This window comes from Leptopilina boulardi, unplaced genomic scaffold, assembly GCF_019393585.1.
Source record: "Leptopilina boulardi isolate dan_hultmark-lab unplaced genomic scaffold, ZJU_Lbou_2.1 LbouV2_216, whole genome shotgun sequence".
Lineage (NCBI taxonomy): Eukaryota > Metazoa > Arthropoda > Insecta > Hymenoptera > Figitidae > Leptopilina > Leptopilina boulardi.
In genome coordinates this window covers 3,184,392-3,207,452 of record NW_026137770.1, presented here as the reverse complement: position 1 = coordinate 3,207,452, position 23,061 = coordinate 3,184,392, and the positions used below count along the sequence as shown (strand labels likewise).

General features: G+C 29.5%; 1 protein-coding gene across 6 annotated transcripts in view; it reads left to right on the top strand.

The window, feature by feature from the left end:
- Nucleotides 1-23,061, top strand: part of LOC127279341 (kazrin) — a 165,294-nt gene that overhangs the window by 102,641 nt on the left and 39,592 nt on the right. For all 6 annotated transcript variants that reach the window (XM_051301648.1, XM_051301643.1, XM_051301646.1 and 3 more), the window contains 3 exons: nucleotides 15,385-15,832; nucleotides 17,873-18,241; nucleotides 20,734-21,116. In XM_051301648.1, the coding sequence (XP_051157605.1) occupies nucleotides 15,385-15,832; nucleotides 17,873-18,241; nucleotides 20,734-21,116 (1,200 nt within the window). The remainder of the gene's footprint in view (nucleotides 1-15,384; nucleotides 15,833-17,872; nucleotides 18,242-20,733; nucleotides 21,117-23,061) is intronic.

Below are 23,061 nucleotides of genomic sequence, written 5' to 3'. Positions count from 1 at the left end.
CGAAAGACAGGATTTATATTTTATTTATTCAATTATACTTTAATAATAATAATAAGATCGATTCTCATGGAAACGACTCCTAATTAATTTATTGGGACTCACCGTCCATTTGACGACGACGACGCCTCGTCTCATTTTTATAATTTTAAATTTTAATTAATTTACACGAAAAAGAATAGAACACAACTTGAATCTACGAACACCAGGATGAGAATAAGAATAAAATGTCTGACGAGTCAAACTCGAAAGCGTCGTTAAACAGCGGCTTCTTTTCTAGGTGTGATTGAGATCAATTACTCTCTAAATCTAAATTAGTAAAAATGTTTACTAATTTGAATTAGTGACTCACTTTTTGCTTTAGAATTAGTTAAATTTTACTAATTGTTATTAAAAGTTACTAATAATTAGTAAAATTTTACTAATTCAGAAGCAAAAAGTGAGTCACTAATTCAAATTAATAAACATTTTTACTAATTCAGATTTAGAGAGTAATATTCAATAATATAATACTCGCGACCGATAATCAATACGCAATCGTCGGTAACGCAGATCCCTACACTATCCGATGTTAAATTGATTGATGCGAGAAGTCCATAGAAAAATTGACTGCCAGTATTGATTGGACAGATCGTCAACAAAACAGCAATTTCGTCTTCCTGGTGTTCTTAAATATTCGGTACTATCATCCAAATATATACACCAGGAAGCTCTTTCCTTGATGACTTCTAATTTCAATGATGGATAGTGATATCCTCAACGTCTTTGTGACCGGGCGAGAATCCTCAATGCCTCGCAAGAGTTTTCATAACAGAACGAAAGGACAAATAAGAATCGAATTTATTTATTACAAGTCGACTATTAATCTGACAACTTTGGCAAGTTGGTTTGTTAATACGTGAATTTATTATTTAAACAAAAGAAGTGAGTATCATAAGAAAACAATTTTTATAATTAATTAATCTTGGAGCTGCACCGTCTGAGTTTATGATTATTATACAGTCGTCTCCTCCTGTTGATTTATAAGCTTCTAAAGAACTGATAACCCAATTGTTCCTTTCTGGAATCACAAGTTTTGATGCTACTCTCCATTGCACCCGATAGTGTTGAGAGCTACTTGATTCCCTTCCTTCATTCTTTGGAAAGGAAATTAAGATCATTTCTCTTTTAAACTGTACTGAGAAAATTTTAGACTAAAAGTTACATAACCGCGATGGCAGTGTGACGCTACTTTCTTTTAGTGCAAAATCTAAGCCATTTTAGGCTACATTTTCTTCCAATCCGAAGAAGGAATTCTTGCCTACCTATTCTTCTTTCACAAAAGGAAGGTCTAACTTAATCTAAACTAATCTAACAGGACTCCAGATTCCAAAACGAATTTCAGAAATACAGAATTCTTAACACACCAACGGCATATCTTTTCATATAATATTTAAAAAATAATTAGATTCTTCCTTATCTAAATTAGTCTTATTCGATTTGACATTTCATTTAAATGAATCTGAAATGAAATGCATATTTTCTATAAAGAGTATTAATTCCATCTTATCGAGTTGAATTATAATTTATGTAATAATTGGGAAACTAAGTTATTCACGTCGAAGTATAGAGATATCTCCCACAGTATATATGTAGAAACGTAAGTCTAGGCTTGCATATAAATACTGGCACTCAGTGTAATATTAGATTGCATTTGGTATGCTCCAGCACGTACCTTGCTGCCACCACCACCTATCCAACATATCCATACCCCTTCCATTTCTTCCTCTAGTTTCCAACTTTCCATTTTCCTCATCCTCTTTTCCATACCAGTAAAATTTCCTCTGGTCCTTCAGGGGTTTAAAACGCATAAGCATTACATTTATACCATACATATATATGTATACAGAAAAGACTTCACTTTGAAAATCAAAGTATATAAAAATCTCCATCTTTTGATATATGTATTCTTGAAGTTACGGATCAGACGACATGGGAAATATTTCATATACACGCAACCACTTCTCAGGTTTATATTCAACATCTGGAGATGAGCTGATTCTGATAAATTCGATATTTCACACTTACACAACTCGAAAAATTGTCAAGCGCAAGAGTAGAAATATCTAGGTTTCTTTTTTTTGTAATATTATAAGTTTTTTAGGGTTTCGTGGCCTAGAGCTGAAATTATAGCAATGCTTTGGTATCCGTTTGTCTATATTCGTCTGTCCGTCGTACATATAACGAATACTTTTAATCAGTTACAATGATTTTAATTACTTAAACTTTTATCATGCAAAAAATTGTAAAGAAAAATAATTTTTCTGATCAGAAACAAATTTTGATGTACAATTTCTTTAAAAGTAAATGGTTTACCCTTTCTTATAAATTGGTAGTTAGATTCCAAGTAAAGTCGATGGATTTCAGGGAATGAAAGAGTAAGCTAGAAGTTGGAGATCAGATGACTTGGAAGTACTTTTGAGGATTTTTGATACCTCACAATAATGAATGAAGCTTTCTCTCCAACTGATATTTTGTAATTATTTTAATTTCTCATATTTTATTTAAAATACTTATATTATATGTTTATAAAATTGAAATAATATGTTTGAATTTGTAAAATTTGGTAAGCGATAAAATTTGCGGACGTTCGAAGAAGCCTCTTCAAACATTTCCCATTAGCCTTGATGGCTGCTCTTGTCTTTTTTACTTTACCTCGTCACTTTAGCGTAATCAGGACTCAAGGGATGATCTCATCGCGTTTGAAAGGGGTTGCTTCAACATTGTACATGGGGTTGACAATCTTTTTTTGCTTCGCAATTAATCTTCTCTTTAACCTGCTTCTTTTCCCATTTTTTGCGACAAACTAATTTACTCCACGTACTTTGTTATTACAATAAACTCCACGCCTCTAAAGCGCATTAAGTAATTTATTATGCATAAATAGTAAATTTATTAATTCTCACATTTTATCATAACCGATTACTTTAATAATAATAATAATAATAATAATTTTAAAAGTATTTCACACTTATAAATTAAATAATAATAATTCACTCCTTTTGTAATTCTTATAATGAAACTTTTTTTGGTTTTAGATTATCCAGATATTTATTAAATTTTTTGGACATTTTGATTATCTTTGATTTATTTTACTGAAGCTAGAAAAGATTTTTGAATTAATAATAATCTTTCCTTTTGAATGGCTTAACAATAAGTTACAGTGAAAGGCAATCTGTATTCGTCAAAATCGGTTATAAACGATCAACGATCATGAAAATTGCAGTATAATTATTTGTAGAAAACTTTAGATGCCGGTGTACAATCACATTGCCAGGTATATATTATAAACGAGAGAAAGCATTATAAGTTAGCCGCGACTTCGGACCTTTAAGTTACATTTACAGTCTATACTAGACGAAGGAAGATACAATATACTAGCACATGACCTAAATTCAATTCCATGAATAAAAACACTTAAGAAAATAATACTCACGCTTGCAAATAATTAGAAATATATTTTTTGTAAATAAGATTCGTTTTATTAGGTGATTTAGGCATAACAATGTGTAACCTAGACAATTAAAAATCTATCCTCCGAAAAAATTTATTTTTACTTTTTTTAGTGATTTAAAAAAAAGTACATTGATTACAAATCCGATATCAGTTTTTTAAAATTCAAAATGGTGGAAGAATTTTGAAAAATTCATCGAATTCGCTTGAAAATCTTTACTTGGAGTTTTTCGGTGGTTTCTGATTACGAATACGATGTTGTTATTTAAAGAAAAACTAATGCATTTATAGTCTACAAAAAGTACTTCTAAATAAAATTTTTAAATATTTTACTTTGCACTTTTCTAAATGTAAAAAGGTATATTTTTTCATATACTCAAATGTTCGCTTGGCGACAAACTTTTTCAAATGAGAGAAGTCACTGGCTGGTAATAATAAATTTGAGAACATCGATTAGATCTTCCTGTTCTAATTTCTGCGGTTTTTTGCTTTATTAATTTTTTTTTTCTTTCTATTATATAACTAGCTTGAGGACATTGTTATCGAAATTGTTTTCAGTGATATTTAGGTCAACTGGTGCCATATTGTGCCAGATTTTATTCCAATCTTTATTTTCAATTGATCAAACATCTCTATTTACGTTTGTACACTCAATAATGATGATTGAAATTGAAGAAATATCTTTTATTTAAATTTTTATTTCTTTTAATTGAAAATAACTTTTTACAATTAAATTGCTCTAAATTAGGTCATACACTAAAGAATAATTAAAAATATTGAAAAAATCTGTTCCATTTTTCAAACTTTTAGTACTTTGATTTCTAAATGGGTTTTGTTTTTTTTTTTGAAACGTTTTGTACAATACAAAGCTAAATAAACTAATAAATACATCTAGTGAGTATTTTTTCTGTTTACAAAGCTTTGTGATAAAATAGCTTTACAGATATAACAACAAATATATTTCTGCTTTTTATATTTTTTTCTTCATTGGGGAATTAAAAACGAAATTCGCTTTTATTTTGTAACACAAGCGATTGTTGAATCATATTTATAGCACTAGAACCGCATCAAAGAGGATTTTTTTTTTAATAATCGGCTTACATGATACGTGACATGAACAATCGTGCCTGAAGCCTCTTTCAATAAATAACAACAATGATTACAGTTGTGAGAGGGCTATTATATATATATGGGAGAAAATTGGGAACAGGCTTGCAAGCAAAATCTAAACCCGCGCAGAGAGATCCGGTGACACACCGCAACCGACTCGTATACTCAAAAAGGAAACGTATTACCGCGTCACAACTGCATGGCCAGGGTTAAAGGGTTAATCCATTACACTTGGTGAAAGGCACATAGGCTCATACGTATAGATTAGACGAAACACACGAATGGAGATAGGCTAATTCATTAATCATTAGAGTGACTAGTCACCATACAATGTATCCGCATCCATTTTTGATTAATATCTATACATTTATCTATATCTATACTCGCTCTGCGTGCACTTGTCGATATTTTGTATTCTTTAAATGATTTACTACCAAAATTTAAACAAATATTTATCAATTAAATCAGAAGTTTCATATGTATAATTTAATAGATTAAATTTTATTTAATCATGATTCAAAAAACATTTCTTTTTATATAAAACAGAGGCGTATAAAGGAATAAATTTCCGAAGTATTTTATGAATTATAATTATACACATCAGAATTACAGAAAATTAGGAAGGGATCATTTGAAATATCTGATGACAAATTCGTAATCAGCGACACTAAAAACCACTGAGACACAAGTTTCAAGCAAATACGATTAATTTTTGAAAAATCGTTCGCAATATTGGATTCGTAATTTTGAATGTTGAAAAATTGACATCGGATTAGTAATCAGTGACCCCGAAAACACCCAAGTAACAAGTTTCAATTAAAACCGTTTAAATTTTTTTAAAAGTCCGCCATATTGGATCCGCTATTTTGAATTTTGAATAACCTAATTTACGATAATTCGCGTAAAATTAAACAGCTCAACTTTTAGGTTAGGAATCTTGTACATTGACAAATAGAAGTTCCAACCATTTATAAATAAAATAATTTATAGTTCTTAAATAAATATGTTTAAAATTTTAAAATAATACTATATTGGTAATTCTAAATAATAAATTTCATTTATAACGTAATACTACAATAAAGAAAACACAACATAATGCTTTTTACATTCTTTTGAAGTTGAAATTCAAAATGAAAAGTGAACATTGTATTCACCTTTTTCTTGGCACTTTTTGAATTGAGTTTCTCTTTTACTATAAAAGAAATGCACTAATAGCTACGCTGTTACACGTTGTTTGTCACTTTTTTTTCTCTCATTTCTAGCATTCTTTTCACTGTATTCATTCTCTTCATGTATATGCAATCAGCTTGAGATTTGTGTTTACATCAAAAGGATTCATAAAAATTTCGACTTTAATGCGGACGCTGAAGAATTCTATATAAAATATGTTTGCATTTTTAGAGCTTGTTTTTAAAATAAATAATTTATTTTTAACAAAAATTAGAAATAATATAATAATTATAATTAGAAATTATTTATTCTCTAATTGTATGAATAACATTAATGTTAAAAAATTTCTATAATAGTAATAATAATACACTAATAAGCTTCATAGCTTTTATATAGGTAATAATTAATCATTTAACACGCAGGAAAAACTATAGACATTTAAGAAAAGAAAGCTGTAGTTGTTCTTATAATTTTTAGTGTCGCTGACTACGAAATTGAAATCAGTTTTTCAAAATTCAAAATGGCGGATCTGCCGACATATTGGATCTGCCATTTTGAATTTAAATAAAGTTTCTAAAAATTTAAATATAGTTTAATAATAATATTAATGAACATATTTCATTAAACTAATTATTTCCAAAATGTAGGGTGTTTTATTTTTAAAATTTATGTAATTGAATTCGTAATCAATTTGAAATAGTGCATTGATTTATATACTGAAATGTGAATAATATAGTTGAAACTTTTAAATTGACATAATAACAATATAGAGTTTAATGAGCTATGACTGCGTGATAACGTCATTTTCGTATAGTTGATGATACTTTTGTACATATAATATACAATATCGAACTAACATTTTTTCAGTATTATCGAAATGAAATTTCCTGGTTTCAAATGTCGATTCATTTCTATGATTCCATTGTGCTTAACGACCCTTTGATGACAAAGTTCCATTGGGAAGCGTAATGAAAATTCAATAAAAAGGTTCGTTGGCACAAATTGGCCATTACCCAGTGCAGTAGGGTCTTTAGATGGACAGAGCAATCAAGTTTATATTTTCACCGCATCGGCATGTGTGTATTATCAATGTCAAACCCCTTCTCATCAGAGAAATAATACTTATTATCTCATTTAACTTTTATTATTTACATACACACTTTTTTTATAATTGTATTATATCAGTGAATTTTTATTTAAATCCATATCCATAAATTTTGCACCTTCTTAAATTCGTATTTTTTTACTTACAAAATCAAAAACTTTAAAAGTAAAAATTTTTTCTTATTATTTTTGAAGTATAAAAATAAGATGGAATTCTTGTTGATATATTGTCGATTGACGACATTGAAAATGACGAGTTTTTTTTTTGTAAGTCTCTCCAAGAACGGGTGGAGTCTGCTGGAAGGTACTCTATATCGATCGACGGGTGAATAACCACACTGATCTGTGTTAGTGAGTAAGTCTGAGGCCTACTGGGTCACAACTACCATCTTATGCATCTACTTGGCATATTATATTATGCGAATTGAACTCACAGCCTCTGGGCTCTTTGGGTGATAAAACGAAAACTGCACACATATACATACATATGTGCCATTCCAGGAGTTTTTTAGCACTTTTCGGAGTAACCTTTCCAAATTAAATGAAACATTTTTTTAATAATATTTATTAATATAAAGGTCCAAGAAAATCACTTTTTAAGTAAAAACAATTGTTTATTTAAAAAATACAACAATAAATAATGCAAAAAATTCACTTTTTTCCTGCAACTCCAAATAAATTGGTTTAAAGATCAAAATTTTCCTTATCTTTCAAGCTTTAATACCGCACAAGAAACATTGAGTCCGGGAAAATATTCAACTCACAATTTTTTAAACAATGTTTGTTTACTTTTTTGTATTTTATTTACTGTGAAACGTCTGCTAAAGCTGCGCGCGACGTTTGGAAGTTGTCGCTTTCCTTATTGAGCAGAAGCTCATTACACTAGCGTAGTAGAAAGCATGTTGTGCGAAAAGTGAGGTTATGTTGTCATTAAATGAAACGTAAAAATTTCTGGTTATCACATTGAATGGTTTTTAATTATCTACTTTGCAGTAAAAAATCATAAAAACATTTTTGAAGGATGAAAAACCTCACTTTCCACACAACATGTTTTTTACTACGCTAGTGTAATGAGCTTCTGCTCAATAAGGAAAGCGACAACTTCCAAACGTCGCGCGCAGCTTTAGCAGACGTTTCACAGTAAATAAAATACAAAAAAGTAAACAAACATTGTTTAAAAAATTGTGTGTTGAATATTTTCTCGGACTCAATGTTTCTTGTGCGGTATTAAAGCTTGAAAAATAAGGAAAATTTTGATCTTTAAACCAATTTATTTGGAGTTGCAGGAAAAAAGTGAATTTTTTGCATTATTTATTGTTGTTTTATTTAAATAAACAATTGTTTTTACTTAAAAAGTGATTTTTTTGGACCTTTATATTAATAAATATTATTAAAAAAATGTTTCATTTAATTTGGAAAGGTTACTCCGAAAAGTGCTAAAAAACTCCTGGAATGGCACATATATTTGCAATATTCAATTCATATTACTCCTCCTAGAAGTAGAGATACATATTTGTTTTGAGGCTATTCATCTCACATGCAACCTGCTTCCATACTTAAGCTTTGGCTGCTTTCCAGGTATGATTCCACAGAACCTAAAGGAAAATAAACATTTAAACTTCATTTTTTTAAAAAAATGAATGTAATCACCGTTTTATGAATTGTATATATTATATGAAACTTTTTAGAACACGCCAGTAAAATGGAATCTTTTATGTAGTATAGTTTCATCATTTTATGATACGATTTTATATGTGTTTTAGAGCATTTATTTCATTATATAGAAATATAAATGCAACCTATAGTAATTGGACAAGCAGTAAATTAAAATCTCTTACAATTAGTATATGTGAAAAATATCTCTAAGTTAATCAAAAATTCTTTATGGAAAGCCGGAATAAATTATAGTCGAATTAATTCGAGTGTAAATTTAAGAGAATGAGAATCAGTAACAATTAGTTGAACTGAATTAGTGTTTTTTTCGCATATGAATTTATTTTATGTTCGCGTAAATTATTTCAATTTGTAGATGTAATTTGGTTGTAGCAAATATTCATCTTTTAGTACAACCATCGTTTAAAAAATTAAGATAATATTTTTTTAACCAACTTGTATGTTTTTATTACCCAAATGATACAATAAAAAATAAAATCGCACATATAAAAAAATATAAGTGCGATCATTAAAATTTAAAGGGTCCAAAATAAAGGTGGTGTCTTCCCTTAAATAAATCTTCTCAAGAAACTCTTTTCATTAATGTGAATCTTGCCAACAAGTCCTTGGTTAAAAAAAAATTTTCAATTTTCTTATTAGAGATGATCTGATTCCATAGTTATACACCTAATTGAATAGATTCTGTCCTTCCGGTTTGATGGCAATTTGGAAAGTTGTGACACTTTTATAATAATTTTATTGGTTTGTGACATATGCTGTATGCATTAGTTACATCAAATGCCGCATAAACTAATATAAAATTATTCTAGAAGTATCACAACTTTTCCAAATTTCGTCAAACCGAAAGGACAATATTTATGCAATTAAGTGTATAAACGAGGCCAAGTACGATTTCTACGTAAAATTCATTAATTAAAAATTAATGTATCTGTAGGAGGTTCTCATTAAATTTTTCCTAATTTTCACTATCATTAAAAATAGTAGTTGGAGATTGTATTCTTCTTGAAAGCTTTTTTTACCGCACTGGTAAACAGAACTTATATTTACAGCTCTAACATTCCATTAAAATTTTTTTGATTTTCAATAATAATTTCTTCAATATTCTAGTATAATTAAAATAAGTTATCACTGTGCACATGGCATTACTTATTAATAGGACTCTTTTTGTGAATTTAGTTTATCATGATGAGTATACAAATTCTTTGTGCATTTTAATATAATAATTTGTCAAAAAAGAGCAACCTCAAGATTTTTAAGATTCAACTAGCATTTCCGGTTTATTCTCCACCCCTTGTACGCATAGATTAAGCATTAAGCTTCAATATTGCCAGTAACTCACGTACAATTGTTTCGTCTAACCCCGGAAATGGTCTCCCTCATACATTGCATAATATTAGCAACCGCACTGTTAGTTGGCGATGGTGGCTTTTCTGTCAGAACCTTTGTGGACTCTGTATAGTTGTTTTAGAAACGCACATTTCCTCTAATACATTTCAAAAGTGTTGTGTCTGTGAATTTTATTGAAAAAAAAACATTAATAAATATTAATTAGTTATGATCTTTTTTTCATTAGTACAATAAAAGCAAATGGCAGAGTTGTTTTTCAAGTTTTTGAATTCATTTGAAATTCGTTAATCAGGGATTATATGTTCCATATCATGGAATTTAAGATTTCTAATATCGTTTTTCGCAATAAGAAGTACGTGCGTCTTAATATTATTAATATTGTAATCAGAAATAACTCCACATCTTATTTTTAAAGATCTGCATACATCTTATTGTTAAGTACCAGTTCATTTTCAGATATAGTTTATGCTCAAATCACACATTAATTAAGAGAATTAATTTTTTCCGTTTGTGATTCTAATCAGAATTTTTCAATAAAATAAACAAAAAATCACTTTCTATGAAAAAGTCAATTAAGAAACACAAGGATTTGGATGATGCTATTCATCTTGGGGATAGTAATTCGTGTTCTTTGTGTCCTTGTATGCAGTAGTTTGCCCTCGAAAGGTCTTTGACTCATCTATTGAGAGTCCATTTTATCTGGTGGAATCTTGTCGATCGGTGGAAAGAACGTCCTTGAAAAGGGCACATTTAAGCCCGATATACTATATATATATATTATGTAGTATAGTATGAAGAAGAGAGTCACCCTCTCGACCTCTTTCCACTCTCCGCACTCGCCGATCAAAGAGAATGCAACAAGTTCCCAAAGGTTTCCACTTTCCACCACTCGCTTCCGCTGCTGCCGCCTCCGCTTAGAAACCCCTTTTGTTTTGTTGGATCGTGGCCAGAACCATGGTTACCTCTATGCTTACTCTACGTTTACTCAGGAGTTCCTATTTACCTGACAGGCTTCCACTTTTTCCCCTCAGACGATATTGTTCAATTAAAATGAGAAAAAAAAAATAAATCACTTTTCTCACTTCAAATACAATTTATACGATTTTGCGATCAAATAATTATTTCCATCCTTATCTTTTTTATTCTTTCTTTGAAAAAAAAAGTATAGCAAGAGACTGATAATACTTAGACATATTTTTCTGTTGGATTTAAAGTTCACGTTTCAGTATTTTATAATGTCAAACGAATTTTTAAAATAATCAACTAAATTTGCTTGTAAATTATTAATCTTGATTTTTTATGGTTGCTGATTACAATTCCGAAGCTAAATTTTACAAATTAAAAATGGCGGATCTAATATGGAGGTCGAATTTTTTAAAATCGTTGCCTAACCTCAACTTCTGCTTACTCAATTCGTTACCCCCAACTTAAAATGAGTTCAAGTTTTTTCTGCGTGGTTGAGAATATTTAAAATATTTGAAAATCTTTTGGAAGAAAGTTAAATATTCTTCCTCTATTCGAAGTTCAATTACTATGAATATGTCAGAATTATGTTGTCTATGTGATGCATTACATTCAAAGATTATCAAAATCCGCTTATGCAATTCAGAGTCAATTTCCATGGTAGTAGTGGCTACAAATTCATATTGTTGAGTTCTCTTCCGCGATGGTTTATATGGAAAGCGATGATGTTATAGGTATTAAAACTATACTGAAGATAATCCGCATACATGGACGATTGTGCATCCATTAAGTCGGAAGTATTCTGATATTCAAGTTAATATAAACTGACATTGTGTTCCATATTTCCGGTAAATGCAATCATCTGCAATGATGATTTTTTCTATGTTATGCTCAATGAATTGGAAAAGTACATTATATATAAATAAATCATTCCTCCGCTTAGAATGTCGGACTGATTTCCGGATGCAGGCTATATTATATATAAACTATACGGGATTAATTTGAAAATTATCCGAATCAGTTCGTCATTTATTCGTTATGAAAAAGTCAATTCAAAAAATAAAGCCCAATTTATATTTCCGGTTAAGATTTTTGTTAAATTGAACCCATATCAATTTTATAAATATGTGCCTGAAGTTTTAATTCTTTTTTTCGGTCTATAAATTATTAAAAATTACTAATGCAATGAAAAATGAAAAAGTGAATCAAATATTTATTATATTATTCATTTCTACTCAAAGATGTAATAAACAAATTTTTTGTTCATTTGAACGTTCAGAACATTCACTAAGAAAAAAAAATTTAGTGTTTGCAACAAAATTGTTTGGTTAGGGAATTTTGGTTCTTGTAACCAAATTTTGGTTGGTTGAAACAACGTCGTAGAGTTATCTCAACTAAACATTTGGTTAGGCCAACAAAATTATTTGGTTGAACTAACCAAACATTTTTGTTATGCTTACAAAAAACACTCAAACAAATTTTTTGGTTGACTCAAACAAATAGTTTGGTTGCTTAAATACCAACAAAACTTTTTTGTTGGCCCAACCAAATTTTGGTTGCTCTGACTAAACATTTTTCTCAGTGTTGTGACTTTATAAAGCATTTAGACAGGTCAAAAAATGTATAAATATTTAAATAAATAAATATAAGTAAATATTTTAGTTTATTAAAAAAATGGTATGACCGTCTTGAACAATGGAGAGTTAAAAACAGAAAAAAAACAATTTCTTTTTTTACTTATTCTTTCAATGTTTCTGAGTTGCGGTCCATTCAGGATTTACTCTATGAATAATACATAATATATATAATTTTATCTTTACAAAAAAGAAAATGATCTTCTCATGAATGGTTTACATTTACATATTTCAAAAAATTTTCCATTGCTTTGTTTAAAAACTTATGTTATATATAATATTTAGATTATTATAAATAAATAATTGAGGTTCTCATGAGGGTCCATTAAAAAGAGACCAGGTTAATACTTTTTTGAATATACATATTATGTATTATCAGACGTTTTGGTTGTGCTACTTTGCCCTATATTTAAAAAAAATCTTTGATCAGGACCTAGCCAGTTTGTCTAGTTTGGAAAAATAAAAAAAAACTTAGCTTTAAAATTTACATTTTGTAAATAAATTTTGAACAACTGGAGGGAAGTTTTATATTATAGTTTTAATGTTGTATTTGATTTTTTGTTTTCAATACAATACCCAATGAGAAAAATACCATTGGCATATATTTAATGGTCCAATAATGGAAGCCAGGGATGCCAATATAATTTTAATAATAGCACCCAATAATGGACCATTATTGATACACGGAAAAAAATGGAAAAACGAATAAAATAACTTTTACTACCTTAAAAGTAAAACCGTAACTGACCGCAATTTCTGCGCATGTCTGGCAATTTTTACTCCAGAAATAGTAAAATTTACTCTTGAAACAATTTCTAAAGTAAAAATTGCCAGAATGGGCAGAAACTGTGGACAGTTCCGGTTTTACTTTCAAAGTAGTAAAAGTTACTTTATTCGTTTTTCCATTTTTCTCCGTGTAATGTCATAGAGTGTCCCGTTTTATATTTGTTATTTTATATTTATTGACAAATTATTGAAAAATATTCTCTAATTCAAATTCTCGTAAACATTATAAAAAATTTAATATATTAAAAACAAAGTAAATAAAAAATATTATGGAATTCATCTGTAACACCGTCCGACACGATTTTTCACACACGAAAAAATCAATGATTTTCAGAAACTAGGACCAAAAAAAAGATACCTGTGTCTGGCCGTTTTGCTAGATCAGGTCATTTTTTGCTTTTAGGGGTAAAAAAAACCCTTAAATGAAAGGTAATAGGAAATCTTGTACAAATTAATAATTTTTTATGAAACCTGGTATCTCGGGGTTTTCCGGGTCGCTGATTACGAATCTGATGTCAGATTTTCAAAATTCAAAATGGCGGATCCAATATGGCGGTTGAAATTTATAAAAATTCACCAATTCATTTGAAAGTTGTTACTTAGGGGTTTTTGGGGTCGCTGATTACGAATATGATGTCAGATTTTTAAAATTCAAAATGGTGGATTCAATATGGCGGTCGAAATTTATAAAAGTTTATCGAATTCACTTAAAACTTGTTAATTGAAGGTTTTTGGGGTCGCTGATTACAAATTTGATGTCGGGTTTTCAAAATTCAAAATGGCGGATCCAATATGGTGGTCGAAATTTATAAATGTTATTAATTTTTTATAAAACTTCGTATCTCTGGGTTTTTGGGGTCGCTGAGTACGCATCTGAAGGTAGATTTTTAAAATTCAAAATAGATTTAATAATGTGGAAGATTAGAAAACAATATTTAAAAAAAAAAATTTCCACATATGTGTTTTTTGTATATTGGACAAAGTTAAAACCAATGAAAGTTGTTTATATGTTCGTTTTGAGTTGCATAGTTACGGAAAATAGTACATAAAACAAATGACAATTGTAGACTTTTTTACTTTGCACAGCAGTTTTAAACAATCACTTCACATCTTTAAATTGATCTTACTTGAGCTTATTACTGTTATCTAATAAAAATATTCTTACTTACTTCAAAGCCTGTTTTGTCATTAAAAAAGTGTCCAATATACAAAAAACACATATGTGGAAATTTTTAATTTTTATATATTGTTTTCTAATCTTCTACATTATTAGATCTATTTTGAATTTTAAAAATCTACCTTTAGATGCGTACACAGCGACCCCAAAAACCCAGAGATACGAAGCTTTATAAAAAATTAATAACATTTATAAATTTCGATCACCATATTGGATCCGCCATTTTGAATTTTGAAAATCTGACATCATATTCATAATCAGCGACCCCAAAAACCCCTAAGTAACAACTTTCAAATGAATTGGTGAATTTTTATAAATTTCGACCGCCATATTGAATCCGCTATTTTGAATTTTGAAAATCTGACATCAGATTCGTAATCAGCGACCCCAAAAACCCCGAGATACCAGGTTTCATAAAAAATTATTAATTTGTACAAGATTTCCTATCACCTTTCATTTAAGGGTTGTTTTTACCCCTAAAAGCAAAAAATGACCTGATCTAGCAAAACGGCCAGACACGGGTATCTTTTTTTTGGTCCTAGTTTCTGAAAATCATTGATTTTTTCGTGTGTGAAAAAAAAGTTGAATTTTGTCGGACGGTGTAATATTATTTATATAATTATAATTGAATAAATAATTTAAAATCCGCATTATTTTGCCCAAATAAGATATATATTTTAAAATACTTTCTATATAAGAAAATCTCTGAGAATTGCTATAGATTTTCACTATCCTTGACAAAAGAAAAAATTGAAACCTGCGATCAAACAAAGCTTTTGGTAATGCGAGGAATAAAGAGAGTTCTCTTCTCTCTCGCATTTCAGTCTTCTCAACTTTATATCTATATAGTAATTTAATAATGCTTCTTGTTTTTGTTTGAAAAAGTTGTTGGTATATAAAGAAAAAGTTGTATTTTTTTCTATTTTGCAGACAAAACTTCGCGTAATGGTTGAAGAGAACGCAGCGACGGGTGCCCGTCTTGACGGGGAATTGGAAAGGGCAAGGGGTGAATGTGCCACATTAAGGGGCGAGTTAAGAGACGTGAGGGGTTCATTGGTGTTAAATAATAATAATTCAAATGGCGGTGGTGGCAGTAGCAGCGCAAGTAGCAGTAGCAGCAGTACTAATAACAATTCAAATAATACCTCGTCATCGACAGCCTCATCCAGTGGAAGTGGCTCTAACTTAAATCCGGGACAAGAAATTGGCGATGGTCCAATTCAACAAGATGATACCAAGAGACTTAGCGCTGGAAGCAGTCCCGTTGATAAGAGAAGTTCCGCCAGTGAAAAGTCGGTTAGTCCCGTTGATAAGAGGACTAGTCCTATTGATAAGAAGGAGAGAACAAGCCCCATTGATCGAAGGTCAAGTCCGATAGGTAAGCACTACTCACTATTTTCAGTGGAGCATATTCTTTGTTTTTTTGTTAAAATGAGGTTTTAGAGGGGATTAAAGTACCAAAAATAAAATGTGCTCAGCATCGCCTGAAACTTTTTTCTCGGGGGTTTTTGGAATCGCTGATTACGAATCCGATGTCAGTTTTTTAAAATTCAAAATGGCTGGTCCAATTTAATTTTTAGAAATTCGAATTATTAAAAGTTCGAATTATTAATAATGCGAATGTTTTTAATTATTTTTATTAGGCAGAATTTTCAAATGTTGGAATTTTTAACTCACATGAGTGAAAAGTTTCGATCTTTTGATAATTCAAACTTTTAGCTTATTCGAACTTGAAAAAATTATATAAAATGGTTATTTGACTTTATGGAATTCGATTTTTTGAGATTTTAGCCAAATAAGGCGACTCATAAATAATATTTCATTATATTTGATAAAAATATAAAATAGGTCATAAAAATTTTTAACTTTAATTATAATAATAATAGCCGCAATAGATTTATACAAATTAAAGATTTTCTGATATACTGGTTTTTATCACATGTGTTAGCCAGCATGACTAAGCAGTTAATTTATTTACCTCTAATGAATTGTTTATTGATTTAACGAAGTTCGAACTTTAACGGAGTAACTCCTTTTTTATTCGAAAGCATTAAACTTTGATCCTCTCTCTCTATAGAGAAAACTTTTCCGAGACTAGAATTTGATCCACGGATATTAAAAGCGATGAGCTGCCGATAACATTAAAGATAATGTGCATCGAGTAAAATTTATAAACTGAAACTTTGATGTCGTGATTTTTTTTACCAAATTTCCTTTAGTTATATATATATATTTATGGAATATTGATTTTATTCAACAAAACGATTTCTTTACTGAATTTTTAAACCTTTATACGAAATTTAATTTTATGAAAATCCTGTTTTGAAATTTTCTTGTTAAATACAAAAGTATTTTGAAAGAAAGAATTTTAAAATTTAAAACATAAAATTATTTTCTTTCATTAAATGAAAGTGTGTACATAATTATATTGTACTACTTACTTTTGTTACGTATTATTATAATATATTATTTTAATACATATCCAATTTGTTAGTAATTCAATTATTTACAAAGCATTAGTCCTAAGTAAACAGAAATTTGTGCTTAATTTAGCTGAAATTTTGGTCGATTTCTATAACCAAAGTCTTATCATCAAAACCATGTTGGTCTAAGTTTAATGGCAAACAGACAATGAATTGCGTGAATTGGTGCAGATACCTATATATATACACCTATAACTCATTAGAGCAAATGCTTACACTGCTATATATATATATAGCCCCTACATTAAGAGAACAGCTCTCAGAGTTGAATTAAATTTCATTTATGAATGGTGTCTTGAGTATGTCACGTATTCTCTTTGAAGCTTATATATCTATATCTATATATATCTTCCAAGAGCACTGGACAATAATATAATGGAAATCTCCATTATAGAGACATACCTTTTTCGTCTTATTAAGATTTTCAACCATAATCGTGGGATTTCAAAAATTCTTACATTCCTTTATTATTTTTATCTTGCAGTTGTAGTGAACCTCCGCGCAATTCAATGTCATAGGCACAATAATTAAATAAATAAGTAAATTTTATTATTATCAATAATTAAATTAAAAGTTTGGTCAAATTTCTACAAGTTCGAATTATCAAAAGATAAAATTGATAAAAAATTTAAATGTTTATTTAATCGAATTTTCAAAACTTCGAAATATCAACACAGAAAATTAAAAGGCATTAAAATAAGCTGCAACGCTTATTATTTTAATGCCTTTTAATTTTCTGTGAAAAGAGCAAATTTTTTAAAATTTGAATTATATCAGAAGGTCGAATTTTCGAAAGTTGGAATTGTTAAATGTTAAAATATTTATTTAATATAACATTCGAATGTTTAACAATTTTCTAGTTTCTGGAGAATCACATGCATTTTTCTCGAAAAATTGATTTTGATCGTAAATATTTTTTTTTTTGTTTACTATAGAAAGAAAAAATGGATCACCTTGTCATAGTCCAAGTGAAAAGGTTCGAAGACCTTATGCCCCGGCTTTAGAAAAAGCAAGACTGGGAGGTTCTGGCGGAAGTGTCGATTCAAGATCAGGAAGCGCAAGTCCAGATCGAGGTTCAACGAACACAAGAGGATCGTTTCTCAATCGTGGAAGTAGTGAGAGATCGAGCGTTGAGAGGCTACGAATTTCCACAAATCGTGATCCCTTGAGGTCAACCAAAGACTCAAATGATCTCGACAAAGAAAACAAGGATCTTGTGGATGGAGATGTACGTCCCGATGAGGAGAATGAGCCGCCAGCACCAGCTCCAGGCAGCAGACCAACATCCCCAGCTAATTCTCTCGGTGAGCTCTCTCTCTCTCTCTCGCACAGTTACTGAATTATAAACGTAAAACCCTTTCAACACACTGTTCAAGTTCTCTGTTCCTTTTTCCAGTCCAGACAAATCTACCCTTTCATTCCATAAACGTCGAGGGTAGTTTCCCATTTTACGCTCTGATTCGCTTTCAACTGTATAGACGATGTCAGAGTTTTATATTTTATTTTGGGGTCACTCGAAATTTTATTTTCTTCTCGTTTTAAAATGGATTTTTTTTTTTATTGAAATATATTTTTATTTTATTTTCACTTTATTTATATAACATTTTATATTTAAAAGTTGTTCGATTAAAGATTTTTCAAATATAGAGGGAAATGTGATAATAAAATTTTTATAGCAATAAAACAATTTATTATTCAATATGTTTCCTTAAAATAGGGATTAAATTTACAACATGAGTTTTTTTTATCACTTTTCAGAGTAACCTCACTAAATTAAATGAACCATTTTTTTATATTTATTAATTGGTCATTCTCTGCCAAATGGACGCACTTCCTACTGTTCAAAATTGGTTTGATATTAAAAAATGATTCAATACATGAAATTATAACTTAAGATGTCTAATTTCATTTGTTATTTAGGGTTTTTGAAAATATATATATGGACGATAAATATGGCGCCTGGAATAAAAAAATGCAATAAAAAAAAAAAATAATTGTAGTTGTTGAAGCTTCAAAAATTAATTGAATTATTCAGACAAGCCATATTAAGGGCTTCAAGGGGTCACTGACTACGAATATGATGAATCTGAAGTTAATTTTCAAAAATTCAAAATGGCGGACTATTTTCTAAAACTTTATAAGATTTGCCTGTAAAACTTATAACTCAGGGGTTTTTGGGGTCGCTTATTACGAATTTGAAGTTCGCTTTTGAAAATTAAAAATGGCGCCCAAAATATAAAAGTTTGATCAGATTTGCCTGAAACTTTTTACTTGGAGGTTTCTGGGACCGCTGAATAATAATTTGAAATTAATTTTTGAAAATTCAAAATAGCGGATCTATAATTATAAATTATTAATTATTATATTATTATTATTATTATTAATTATTATCTATAATTTTAAAAAAATGTAAGTTTGTTATTAATTTTATTATCTGGGTGCTTGAATATATGCCTTTTAAAAACTGACGGCATAGGTGCAAAACATTCAAGAGGAATGCATATACTATAGTTCTAGTCTTATAGCAAAACCCAAAGATGCAATTTTAAACAACGATGCTCTGACGAAATGGAAAAGTCATTTTAAGCTTATACAGATCTTTTACTAGTCAAGTAGAATACGATAAAATGAGAAGAAAACTCAATAATAGGTTTGAACAGACATTATCTGTTCCAAAAATAATTAAAAATCATTCCTTTCAAATTATTTCTGGCAGTCGACTTTTGATCAATTCTAATGCTATTGATGGTACAAGAATAATCGAATTAAGCTAAAATATTAAAAAAATTTTAAAACAAACTTCAAATTCATAATAAGCCACATCAAAAAACCCCAAGTAAAAAGTTTCAGGCAGATCTGATCAAATTTTTATATTTTTGGGCGCCATTTTGGATCCGCCATTTTGAATTTTCAAAAACGAACTTCAAATTCGTAATCAGCGACCCGAAAAACCCCCGTGTGAAAAGTTTAAGGCAAATCTTATAAAGTTTAAAAAAATCGTCCGCCATTTTGAAAAATTCATTTCTCGTAAACGGCTTAATAAAAAAAAAATTGAAAAAAAATCATGAAAGCATGTTTCAATTAGTGCTAAACTAAAAAAGTTTGGAGTGGAATACGTCATATATATTCGGAGATATGGATTTTAAAAATTCATTTAGACTAGTTTTTGTTAAAAATCAATAACCACGATATGATTATTTATTGGTCATCTGTACATATTTTCGGAAATATAATCCTCCTCCTCTTCCATACGAAAATATTTTTTCCATTTTAATGGTTAACATAAATATTTATAGAGCTTTTAAATTTTCACTAATTTTAAATTTAATTAATGTAAATAATTTTGTTTTTATAAATAGAATGCTTTTATTATTGCGACCTGAAAAGTGGTTACTAAAATATTCAATAAAACTTTTTTGAAATCCACATAGCACTGAGACTGATTTAAAACTTATTATTATTTAAAATTTATTATATAAATAAGATTTCATAAAGTTTTTAGATGGTTTCATGAAGCTTAAGGTTTATGCGAAGTCTTCAGAAAGTTCCGCATGAAATTTTCTTTCAATCACATATATATATATTCATATAAAAGCATTCTAAAAAGAAATTAATAAACTACAAAGAAATATGCATTATGTCAATTTTTATATATAATAATTTAAAAAAAAATTGTTCACAAAAATTTTCGAATGAAAATTTGATTAAAAAAAAAAAACGTTTTAAAATATTGATTCTCTTCCTGGCTATGAGGAAGAATGATTCTTTGACGTGACTCTTCCGGTTTTTATTCTAGGTCTTGTAGGTGATCCGGTAGTGGCGTCACGTCTATCGAACATTCACGGAGGCAATGGTCCCGTTGAATTAGCGAGTGCACGAAGGTTACGCCTCGAGAATGAAAGATTGGTGGCGGAAGTTGCACGATTGAGGCGATTGTTGTTGAGTGGAGCGTCACGAGGCGAAGTTGGTGGCGAGGATGCTGCTTTGGAAGAAGAAGCACGCTTTGTCGCCTTGGAAATGGAACTTCAACATGCCAGGGAAGCATTGCAAGCACTCAAAGCTGATCGCAAAAGACTCAAAGCTGAAAAATTTGATTTATTGAATCAAATGAAAGCTCTCTATGGAACTCTTGAGGACAAGGAACGAGAACTTCGCGATTTTATTCGAAATTATGAACAGGTGAGTGTTTTTTTTACACATCTTTTAATTCGTAAAGATTTTTTTTTCAAATTCATTTCTCTTTCATAGCTTCCAAGGTAATTCATATTAGTATTTATCATAAAAAAAACTATAGACACTGTCTATGTCAAAATTACAACTGACCAGTGAGGCTTAAAAAGACACTAAACTTTTTTTTAAATCATCAAATTCATTTAAAAATCTTTACAGAAAGGGGTTTTTTCAAGGTTACTGATTAAGAATCTTACATTCGTAATCAGTGATCCCGAAAAGCTCTGAGTAAAGAGTTTCCGTAGAGACAATTGTTATACTTGCGAGTTTTTGGAGTTGGTATTTACGAATTTGAAGTTTGTTTTTCAAAATTCAAAATGTCGGATCCAAAATGGTAGAGGAATTTTTAAAAATTTATCGAAGTTACTTGAAAATTACGTAGCGGTTTTGTATGTTGCAAAAACTGAATCTAACATTAGATTTGTAGTTAATACAAACATTCTAGCAACAAAACAATTTTGAGATTACCTTCCACTCCAGTTGTGCCAGTTGCCAGGGTTAATGTAGAATTAAAGAAGATTTAATATGTTGGATCAATGTAATAAAGTCAATATAGGTTCAAAGTACGGTTTCATACTGATTTTCTTTTTATTTTATTGAATTTCAATTTAATTATGAAACTTGTCTCTAGTTTTGAATTTCCGCAAATATCAAATAAAACTATCCTATAAAGTTTAAATGAAATTCACGATTTCCATTAAGAGTTTAAGTGTAATCGAGACTTGATGGTTTATTCTTGAGCTTTGTAGGTTGATATATATATATATATATATATATATACTGAATTTCAAGTTTTATTCAAGGAGGTGTTTCAATTGTCAGCGCGAATGAAAGTTGCAAAACGACCGCAATGCTTTCATTAAGCGACAAGAATTTCTCATCCTCTTTGAATGTTATAACATGGACTATTTCATTTTCATGAAGAGACACACTACTCACAAATATATACACACCACTAGACTAGTTATATAGCTACATGTATATAGGATGATCAAGTCGAGAGAAAACATTTTCCTGGAGTTACTATATTGTACGTTAAGGATTTTCATTCCTCATTTCAATTTGTTTTCCAACAGATTTTATTGTAGAAACTATTGTATATTTGAGGAACTTTAAAAGTTCTTTAAAACATCAGTAATATATAGTGACAATTAAAATTTCATTTCCTGAATGTAAATATTCTTTCTCTCGACCAGTTTAACTTGGCGATATTCTTTGTCCTCGCACTGATAAAGAAGGGTGTTAACAAAAGTGACATTTTATCCAATTGGTTTGGCGAGAGCTACCTTTCTACACTGGTCCTGGTCATTTTATCTCTAAAACGAGCCTTCCTTGCACAAATTCCCACTATACAATGGGGGGATTTGCTTTTAGGTATCGAGTTAAATCTACCGTGGCTTTATCTGCTATTTGGAGATTTAGAAAAATTGCAACAGAATGAGAAACTGAAGAGATACCAAAGGGAAAAGTTGACCTTTAGAAAAAATTTATTTTCTTCACTTTTAGTTAGAAACGGTGATATTAGTTGAAATCAATATAGTTTAATTTTCAATAATAATTGTTACAATATTTTTAATATAGTTTTTAACGTTGAAAAATTATGTCGTTGATAGAATCAATAAATAAAATATTGAAAAAAAAGAAAGTAAAGAAAAATAAAAGTATTTTCTTTCTGATAAAGCTTGCTGTCAATTTCCTGACAACTTTATCGTCTTTCTTATTTCTTTTTATCCTTTTCATAACGTAGTTCATCTCTTTTGAGTGTCGATGTTCAAATTCAAACCATCACCCTTAGTATTTTCTTTTCCGATTTTTTTTTTTTTTTTTTTGACATCAACTCTTTTATTCTCTTCTGCTATCTTGGTTCATCTTCAGTTTGTCGCGTGATCTTTTG